We start from the raw sequence: 10,130 nt of genomic DNA, 5'->3' as shown, positions 1-10,130 counted from the left end.
AGGGCCTCCCCGGAGGGAAGGCCCTGTGTTCCCAGTGTCAGGCAGGACCTGGTGACCTCAATCAGTTGGAATGGGGGTGGGGTGACTAGGACCAAGTCTGAGTGAGGTGAGGGGGACGGGATGTCTTCCACTTACTGCCTGGGCTTTCCCTGAGAGGACAAATGGACACTTTCATGAAAACTGTCACAGGGCTCTGGATGGAGTGTTGAGCAGGGAGGAGAGGGGCAGCAGGGGTGCCATAGCCCTCAACAAGGACTCTGGAGGACCTGTTGGCAGGGTGAGGGGTGCTCACCACTCACTCCCTCTCTGTAGGGGCTAACTAGGTCTTGCTACCTACTGTAGGCAGGTGATTTCATGGGCAGAGGCTGCTTCAGGCAAGTTCTTGCCTCTGCCGTGCCATTGGCAAATTATTGCACCCCTGGGACTTATTCATGTCACAAGAATAGGGGTCCACATGTGCCATCTAGAGGGGCCAGGAATTAACACAACACACAGAAATCCTTGCTGTCTTGGAGCTTAAATTTTAGTTAGTGGAGAGATGAGTACTGAGATAAGGAAAATATAGAAGTAAACACTTCAGAGGAAAAAGAAGGCTAAGGACACTGAAAAATTGCAGAGTGATGTGAAAACTTTAGACAGGGATGCCAGAAAGGGTCTTCAGAATCAGTCTATGAAGAAAGACCTGAGCCAAGTTAGCCAGGAAGCTTTCTGGAGGAAGAAGAGCACTCCGGCAGAGGAGCTGCCTGTGCAAAGGCCCTGAGGCAGGAGTGTGCCTGAGGGCTGGAGGACCTTCTAGGAGACCACCCGACTGCAGACTGGAGACAAGGTCAGAGAGGCCATAGGGGCCAAATGAGGAAGTGCCTCAGAGGACAAGAAAGGACTGTGGCTTTTTCTCTGAATTCTCAAAGAGTGAACCCTTGAAAAGAGAGGAGCTTGGTGGGATGATCCGGGAGGGCTTCCCAGTTAGTGCACGACAGTGGGCTCTGTCTGGTCTTGAGATGCCTAGACCTCCACTTTTCTGGGCCCCTGATATTTTTGGACCAAGTAATCTCTAAAGTCCCATCTAGTCCTGAGACCTACGAAGCACTGGAAGCACCCAGCTTGGAGAAATTCCTGTCAGCTGCCCTGGGCTGAGCTTACGGTTTCCTCTTGGGGTCTGTCACATGGCTTTGTCTGAGCAGCTGACCACGGCCATGGGCAGGTCAGCCCCTGCCTAGCAGGCTGTGGGGAAAGAAGCAAGGGGCCTGGAAGCAGCGCTACTGCTGAGGGGGTCGGGGTAGGGAGGCAGGACAGATCCCAGACCAGCTAGATAACACCTCTCCAGGCCTGCTGGCTCCATTTCCAGAGCTTCCAGCCCCAGGGGCATCCTTTGTCATCCCCCAGGGCAGGATGTGTTGCTAAGAGGGAGAGTGGTGAGCTGTCACTGTGGTCAGAGGTTGGCGGGCAGGGAGCCAGAAGCAGCAGCTCCCAGACTCTGCTTGTCAGTGTCTGTGTTGGGGTGACCGGGCGTGGCGGCCTGAGGAAGCCTGCGTCCCAAGCTGCACAGAGACTGCTTGTCTCATCTTGCGCTGGGCAGCCAGTGTCGGGGGTTGCCCCTCCTGTCCAATACAACCCCCCACACCTGGCCTGCAACTAGAAGTACTGTCTTCCGGCCATTCCCCTGGGGCCCCAGCAGCTGTCCTCTGAGGCCTCATTAGGTGGCTGGTGTCTCCGGCGGGACCACTGAGCTGTGACGGGCAGGTCTGACATCACAGCCTGTGGTAAGTCACTGGGGGCTAAGAGAGGGGGCCCCAGCTGAGGAAGGGCAGGCCACCACGGAAGCAGTGCCTGCAGCAGCTCCCCTCCAGACCCCACCTGCTGATCTCAGCTGACTACTAGTACAACACAGGAGGCCCCAGCTCAGGTCTCAGGCCTCCTGGCCAGGCCCTGAAAAACATTCCCGTCCCACCAAGAGGCATGCAAGGGCTGCTGCTCTTCTGCCCTGTCCTGGCTATGGAACGGGGTTTCTCAGGACCAAGGAGGCCCAGACGAGCTGGAGGATGGGGGTTCAGCTAAGTAAAGGCTCGGGGGGAACTACAAGTACCCCTGAGTGTCTCCTTCAATAGTCACTAGTCCAGAGACCTAGTGGGGAGAAGGGGCTTGGGTTCTGCTGCCTCCTTCATGGGGACCCTAGGCTGCTGAGAGGGCGCTGGTTGTGGCCTCTCCCTCAGGGAAGGGCTGGCATGGAAGCTGAGGTTTGGTCGGCCTTGGCTCCTAGCTTCCCCTTCCTCAAGTGCCGTTGGAGGCTGAGCATCTCCCCTGCTCTCACGCTCTCAAGCTCTCACGTGGAGCCGGGGCCCCAGCCCTCCCCTTGGGCAGACACGAGGTGAGGGCTCCCTTGCCAGCCCCTCCTCCCTCCTCTCCCTGGCTTTGCCTCTTCCTGCCTGTGGGCCACTGAGGTGTGGAGGGAGGGAGAGCCACTCTTCCACCCAGCTCACAAGGCACAGCGCTCGCACCTTCCACTGCCGGCACGGCTGCTCCATCCCACCATGGACAGGTGGTACCCAGGTGAGCCCCTGAACCCCATCCCTCCTGCCTTCTCAGACCACACAGGTGCAACCTTGACTCTCAGCACACCCACCTATTTCCCAGAAGTGCTGGAAAGGCAGCAATGAGGGGAGACAGGATTTCTCAACAAGGGCATCTCCTTTGTTGTCCTGGGCCTGTGGGGGCCTGTGCTCCCAGGGGCTCCGAGCTGGTGGGCGAGGAAGACAACCTGCCCACGGCCTCTTTTCCTGTCTAGATACCCACTGACTCATTCAGGAATCTGGTGCCAGGCTGCTGGGGTCCATCTTGGTTTTCCGGCTTCTCGTTACCTGCCTTCTGGCAAGTTCTTTAACTTCTCTGGGCCTCATTTTCTTCCTTTATAAAATGGGTGTGACAATGACGTCTTCCTTGCCTCATTCAAGGGTGATGATGATTGAGCACATTTTGGTAAAATGCTTAGAACAGTGCCTTATGCATAGAGTTCAAAAGTGTGGCTATCAACTTGCTTTTCCTACTGTTTTCTCTCCTATGACAATTTGTTTCTTTTTCAAATTATATTATTTTTCATCAAGGTAATGTTGGTTTACAACGCCTATGATTTAGGAGCATAGGTTCACACCTTCTATTTCTACTTTTGTTATCTATCTATCTATCTATCTATCTATCTATCTATCTATCTATCTATCAAGTTTCTACCAATTTTTATATTCCTTTATTATTCCAGAAAGAATCCATGGTCACATATGAGCTAGATAAAATACCCTAAGATACCAAGAGGATGTATGTGGGGGCCTCAAGTGTCTTGTGGAGGATGGCAATAATTTGGGGGGCAGTGTCCTGGGGACCTGGCTCTGTAATCTTGATTTTGTCACTACATGGGAGTCACGGGCATTGCCTTATCTTCCCTGCCCCCCATCTTCCAGGTCTGCCTGTGGGGGTCATGGCACTGCCCTGGCCACCTCCGGGGGCCAGAGCCAGGACACAATCCATGTCAGTTTCTTTGCTATGAAACGGGGCCCATGTGGTGCACGTGGGTAGTGCCTGTGAAGAGGCTGATCTGTGATCTCCCCTGCACGTCAGCTCTGTTGAGGTGTTTTCATCTACCGCTTGGCTCTGAAAGCAGAAAAGAGGGGAGTAGGTGTTGCAGCTCCTGGTCTGCAGGGCTGGGACATCTGTGCATCCCACCCGTGTGCTCACTCTCACTGGAGGGTGGCGGGTGTTCTGTGGCCCACAGCTAGGGTTCAAGTCAACACAACCGGAGCAGCCATGACACCGTGTGCAGCACAGCACGGCTGTGCTCTCGCTTCTTCCTCATGACCATGGGAGGTCATGTCCTGGTTTACCCGTGAGAAGACTGAGGCACAGAGAGGTTAAGTAATCTGACAGAGGCCACATGATCAGCGAGTGGAGGGGCCGTCAGTGCACTCCAGAGCCCATGCTCTGCTGGATGGAGGCCTCAGCCAGTCATTTCCTCTGATAAGACTAGCCACCCATTGGGCGCTGACCACTGGTCTCGGCCCTTGGCTTCTGCTGTAGCCTTAAATGTGAGCCCATTCAACAGACTAGAATTGAACCAGGAACTTGGGCCTCATGGAGTGCCCAGTGGAGTGGGAGTGGGCTTGGAGGTGTGGGGGCTCCTAAAGTGGGGGGCCCAGAGGTCAGTCTCCTCCTCACCCTCACTGGCTATGTGACCTTGACCAGGCCAGGACCCTGACCTCTCTTTGCCTCAGACACCTCATGTGTAAAACTGGGAACTAAAGCACAAGGAAATAGCAGAACAGGAAGGCCTAGACCCTGAAGTAGCCTATGGGGCAGGGAGTGCAGGACACGGGCAGGGAATCAAGCCAGCAGGGAATCAAGCGGGGCCCAGCACCCGTGACAGAAGGAAAGTGCCTGGGGCTGCGGGGAGAGGGATTAGTTAGAGATGACTGGAGCCTCTCTGGCCAGACGTGTGAGCTGCCAGATGCGCCTGGATGGATGAAGAAGACAAGGGAGGGGAGAAGCCAGGCAGGAAGGGGATGTGAGCATGGCCGGTGGCCTCAGGAGGGCCGTGAGGTAGGAGGGGAGGTAGGCCAGGCACCTTGGGACCCTCTCCAGGAAGTCGTGGGTGCCGGTAAGGAGCATCTGCAGAAACGGTAGCTGACAGGGGAACAGCCAGGTGGGGCCTCAGTGGGATATATTCGCCATGGAATGTATTTTTAAACTCCCCTTCCCCGCTGCCACACCCCCAGCCTTGGGTTCGCCAGCTGGTGGAAGACCACCATGGCCGACCTTTCCAGGCTCTCTTTGGAAATTGCCTGTGGGAGACTTTGAAAACCCCCAGACACCCCCACCCCACCCCCACTGCCCACCCTGCACCTCCTCGCGCCTCAGCGGGAGCCCCTCTGTCCCCGCCAGGGCTTTTCTTGTGACCGGGGTAAATATTACCTGGCACTGTTAATGTTTAATGCCCCCACCTCATCCCTGGCCACCCCAAGGCCAGACACTCTCCCTGAAGCGGAGGCAGCGGAGACAAGCCCACTGGGGAAATGTCCGGGCTGTTCAAGAGTGAAGGTGAGTGTGTGTGTGCAGTGTGTGAGCTTAGCCCCCCTCTGCAGGGGTGAGCTGGACCCCACTCTTTCCTCACCTGCCACCCCTGCCTTCTAGCCCACTCTGCGCCCCACCCTGTGCCAGCCTCCCTTCTAGAAAACCTGCTTTCAGAAGAGGATCCTGCAGTAACTCCAAAGAAATAGAGCTGGGCCAGCAGGGCCTCAGGAGCCGAGTAGTGGGTGGGGGTTGAGATTGATCTTAGCTTTACTGGCATAAACCTGTCTCAGTTCAATGGATCTTTCTGGACTATGTGAGCTCAGAGCAGGAGGTGGTCAGAGGTAAGGCTGGGAAAGGAATAAGCCCTTTGGTCAGTCTTCTCAGGTTGGCTTTGGGTCAAAGCCCCCCAGGAGGCATCCTGTGGTGGGGATCAAAGGGGAGTCAGGCCTGGAGGCCAACAGGGGCCTCTGCGTTGACAATAGTGGGTTTTGAGCCAGATGTGGAAAGATGAAGTTTGGGGTAAGGGAAAGACTCGTTAAATCACTCAAGATTTCCTGGTGTGGTGAGGGGCCCATGGGACTAGTTATGGCTCTTACACTAACTCCCCAGGTCACCTTGGACAAGACCTGAACTGAATCTAGGAAGACAACCTCTCAGGCCATATGCCTGGGGACAGACACCTAGGCCTCCACAGCCTCCCACTGGCCTTTGCCTTCCTGAGCAACCAGTATATCAGCCCCTCAGCCCAGGTGCCAGCCCCTCCTGGCCTAGGGAGTGTGTAATGTGGGATAGCCAGGCCTATTGGGTCCTGTGGCCCCCCCCACGCCTGGGACAGAGTTCAGCACAACCTGGAGGTGCCTACTCGCACATTCCTTCAGCCTCAGCATTGCCTCCTAGTGCCAAGGGGCTCAAGCAGATCAGGAAAAAGGGGTGGCTCTCAGCCATGGCAGAAACACTCTGGCCAGGCTGCCTTCCAGTGGCCAAGGGCAAGTGTGCCCAGTTAACAGGGCTGGAGGGCAGAGCTGTGCACTTTCTTGTGGGAGGGCTGGGCAGAGCCACATTGGGGTGGGGAAGCCACAGGAGGCAGGGAACTGGATCAGGTGACTTCACATGGAAAGGTGTTCTTCCTTCTGAGAAGCAGCAAAGCAAAGTGGCTAAGCACCTGGACTCTTAGCAGTGTGTTGCCTGGGTTCAAATCCCAGTTCTACCCTTTATTAGCTGTGCAATTATCAGTGAATTGCTTAACTTCCCTGAGCCTCCATCTTCATAGGGATTCTACTGGAATAACACGAATGCCTCACAGGGTTGTTATGATGGTTAAATAAACTAATGTCTGGTTAGTCTTAGCCTGGCACATGGTAAGCAATATATATTAATGTTTCATAAATCAATTTGCTTCCCCTGGAGGATAGCAACATAGGAGAGAAGAATCTAGAAACCTGGGTCCAAGTTCTGGCTCCACCTTTGATATTGGGATTTTGGACAAGTCTCCAAACTGGGTCTCAGTTTCCTCCTGTTCAGTGAAATTTCAGGTTCTGTTCATCCAGCAAGTATTTGCTAACCCCCCCGTGTGGATTAGTCATATGGAAAGAGGCCGTGAGGAGTCTAATGGGAGAGGACTCTCTTGGCCTTTTCTGCCTGTGGTAGGAAGCAAGGAGCAGGAAAGTAACACCTCCCATCCCCCAACCCCCTAGGGCCTGGCGTCCCCAGGGGGCCTGGGTCTCTGCTTTGGATGCTTAGTATTTGGTCCAAGTTGACTGTGTCTGAAGCAGCCTGGGTGGGTGCCCACACTGGAGTGGCATTAGCCAACCCACCAGCCTCTACCAGGAATCTCTCCTCACCAGCTCCCTTGTCCACTTGCACGCTTGGGGGTGCTGGGGGAGGGCAGTGCTGCAGTGCCTCCGCCATCCGCGACTGCCCTTCACCTGCCTCTGCTTGTCTCCCCAGGCGGCAGCTCCAAGGGCGATGTGGATCCATTCCACTATGGTAAGCCTGGTGGATCCTCCTCTCCCCTTCCTGCCCCCCACTGCTCCCCTCCCACTGCCTACCCATTCCTGGTTCCCAGCCTCTGCTGCTTGGGTTATGTGCCCCCAACTACCCAGTCCCACCTCCTTCCTTCTCCTTCCTCAGACTATGAGACTGTGCGCAAGGGGGGTCTGATCTTCGCTGGCCTGGCCTTCGTTCTGGGGCTTCTCATCATCCTCAGTAAGTGGGGTCCACCTGGTGTTGGAAGTGGGGGTGCACGTTTCTTCTCAAAGCCACTGAGCATTCTGGCTTCACAGGTGGGTGGGTGGGGGGAGCCCTTCATCCCCTCCCAAGACAGACGCACGGGCAGGGGGCAGTGAGATTTTCTGCTCCCCTCAGATGCCGAGCTCTAGTGGACAGGGGCGCTGCTGAGCCAGGGGAGCCCCTCCCTCCTGCTCAGGCAGCCCTGGTGTGAACGGGGGCCAGGCTAGGGTGGCACGGGCAGGAGGGAGAGAGGAGAGACTGCAAGAACTGAGCCCTCCAGGAAAGAGGGATGACTTTGGAAGCACCAGGTGGATAAAACTAACCCCCTTTCTCTCTTCAAGGCAAAAGTCTCCGCTGCGGGGGCAAGAAGCACCGGTGAGTCCTGCTGATTGAGTTGGGGGAGAGGGTTGGGGAAGGAGAAGCAAGCCAAGGATTTTGGTGTCTGAGGCCCATGAAGTGGGGGACCCCTCAACTTACTGGCTTCCCCCAAGGGCCTCTTACTGTCTTTTTCCTTCCCCACCCCAGGCAAGTCAATGAGGATGAGCTGTGATAACAGGTATGTTGGGGGGCGGGGGGCGGGCAGGGGTGGCGAGGGGCCACATGCAGAAATGCAGAGGGGACTGGGCTGGGAAGAATAGTAGGGTCTTCCATCCCGCAGGCAGATGGTGGATCACGTGGTTTTTAAATGCTGGCCCCGTGCCCAGCTCAGCATATATGGCAAGGGGAGGGGGTGGGGAAGCTGCAGAGGAGCCCCAGAAAAAGGGAAGGTGAATAAGGAATGAAAGCAGAACGCCCTCTCTGCCCCCTCATAGTTCGAACCCTGACTTTGTCTTTTCAGAGTCAGCTGTGCCCACATGGGCCCTGGCCTGGCCGGTTGGCGGTGGGAAGACTTCCCGGGGCTGAGGCCTTTGTTCCCAGCACTTCCTGACCCTCAGCTGACGGAAGCACCAGGTTCAATGTGACCCCTGGGTGGGTATGGCCCCTCCACTCATGCAAGTAATAAAACCCTTCAGACCGGGCTCCTTCCTAGGCCTGCCTGCCTTCTTCTCTCCATAACCCCCAGGACCTGCTCCCCCCAGCTGGAGTCAAGTACAGCCTGGTCTCTGTGTCTTGATTAATTGCTCAGGTGCGTGGGCCTGTTAGCACACATGTTCAGGACCATTACCTGTAGCCCTCTCCTCGGCCCCTAAATTACCAAGCGCCCTGGGGACAGAAGACTCCGCCTGCTTTCCACATGCCACAGAGAAAGCCCAGAGTAAAAGATCACAGGATCCCAGCTGCCCGGTCTGTTGGGTGCTGCTTGGGCATCTGGGTGCCGCTACTGCAGCTCCCGCTGGGAGGGGCTGCGGGCTTGTCCTAGACTGCCTAAGTGGTAGCTGTTCCTTGGCACATTCTGTTCTCTGCCTTTTCCCCAAGTGCTCCCACGGTCTGGGGGCACCTGGTGTGGGTCTCAGCACACGCTCTCGCCCTAACCCTCTCCTGACCCCCACTTCCCATTCTTGGGGCCAGGGGACCTCAGCTGGACCTACTCTCATCCACCTGCTTGGGTGTTGCCTTGACTAGTCCAGGCCTGGGAGTGGACAGTAAGGGTGAGGCCTTGCTTGCTGTTTCTCCCATCCCGTCCCTGGCTGGCCTCTGTCCATGCCAGCTCTCCAGGGCAACCTCAGCCAAGAGAGTATCAGGCTGCTCTCCCCAGTGCCCAGCTCCCTACTGCCTGCCACCCGTGGCAGCAAGGCAGGCTCCCCGCTGGAAGGAGCGCTCTCCCCCTTCAATCCAGTGGGAGGGATGGCGGCATGATGACGCCACCTAGTGTCAACTTTCGTCCTCTGGGTCGGCCAGAGGAACCCAGACAACAGCAAGTTAGTGGATTTTAAAACAAACAGGGTGTATCTGGGGTGTCTTCTAATCCCAAGGCAGAGTAGGTCACCTGCAAGCCTGACAACTACTAAGTTCTCTATCTTCATCATTGTCCTCAGTTCCTGAAAATAGTCAAACTTCACAGAATCCCCGAAGCTTGAATACAGAACGTCCTTAGCAAAATAGACCATTCTCATTTTTCAGAGAAACTGAAGCCCCAAAAAGACAGTGGCTTGTCCAGGTGACTCGACCAGCCTGCACGACACCCCTTTCCATGTCTTCTCACCACAGCGACAGGCCAGGGGTGGCAGGGGTGGGGGCAGGAGGCGATTCCCCTCTGACCACCCATGGACTTGGAGGGAGACAGGGAAGGGGAAGAGCCTGGGGTTGGGAGGAGATGGTCCAGGGACAACAGAGGGGAATGCCTGGCTGCTTACAATTCAGGACTTTGTCACACCCTGTTCGCAATGCGGGCTCACTGATGACAGAATCCAACATGTTTGTTACGATGACAAGGGACACACGCCTGAGCTGTCCGTGACTGTGGGAGAAATGAACGCGGACGGGGCAGGTCATGCCAGAGGGACTTTTGGGCAGAGATGGCCTCTGGAGGCTTCTTGGATGTAACACCAGCCAAATAGGAAGGGGGTATCCCAGCCTGTGGCCCACATGGGGAGAAGCGCGAGAAGTCTATTTCTAGAATGTTCTATCCACAGGCCCTGGAGTGTACTGGCTCAGAGGGGACTTCCCCTCTCTGCCCTGCTGCAAGCCCTCCTTTCTTGTGAAACCCAAGTTTCATCAGGACCCAGGGTTTCCACCCAGAGAACCCAGTGTGCCATGGAAAGTCCCAGAAACCCAGCTCACCCTCCAGGCACCTGAGTATGGCTCTTGGGTGGGCCATGCAAGCTGCTGCTTAACAAGTTCCCAGGGACTCTGGAGACCAGCCAGAGCTGAGCACCCGGGATGCAGGTGACATTCTGAGTTCTGAGGTC

The 10,130-nt window shown here is 56.2% G+C and overlaps 1 protein-coding gene across 2 annotated transcripts; it reads left to right on the top strand.

The window, feature by feature from the left end:
- The first annotated feature begins 1,568 nt into the window (after nucleotides 1-1,568).
- FXYD2 (FXYD domain containing ion transport regulator 2) lies at nucleotides 1,569-8,414 on the top strand. Of its 2 annotated transcripts, none has more exons than XM_037505358.2 (6): nucleotides 1,569-2,547; nucleotides 7,000-7,038; nucleotides 7,183-7,257; nucleotides 7,623-7,656; nucleotides 7,807-7,837; nucleotides 8,120-8,414. In XM_037505358.2, exons 1-5 carry the CDS (start codon nucleotides 2,529-2,531, stop codon nucleotides 7,829-7,831), a joined length of 192 nt encoding a protein of 63 aa, XP_037361255.1. In that variant the 5' UTR covers nucleotides 1,569-2,528; the 3' UTR covers nucleotides 7,832-7,837; nucleotides 8,120-8,414. The 2 variants fall into 2 exon arrangements, with proteins under 2 accessions (XP_037361255.1, XP_037361254.1); XM_037505357.2 differs by lacking the exon at nucleotides 1,569-2,547 and adding an exon at nucleotides 4,988-5,079.
- Nucleotides 8,415-10,130: the final 1,716 nt, after the last annotated feature.

The sequence above is a fragment of the Talpa occidentalis genome, unplaced genomic scaffold (genome assembly GCF_014898055.3).
Source record: "Talpa occidentalis isolate TD23 unplaced genomic scaffold, MPIMG_talOcc4v2.1 talOcc4.12, whole genome shotgun sequence".
Lineage (NCBI taxonomy): Eukaryota > Metazoa > Chordata > Mammalia > Eulipotyphla > Talpidae > Talpa > Talpa occidentalis.
The sequence above is the reverse complement of the archived record's forward strand: the minus strand, read 5'-3'. Positions and strand labels throughout refer to the sequence as shown.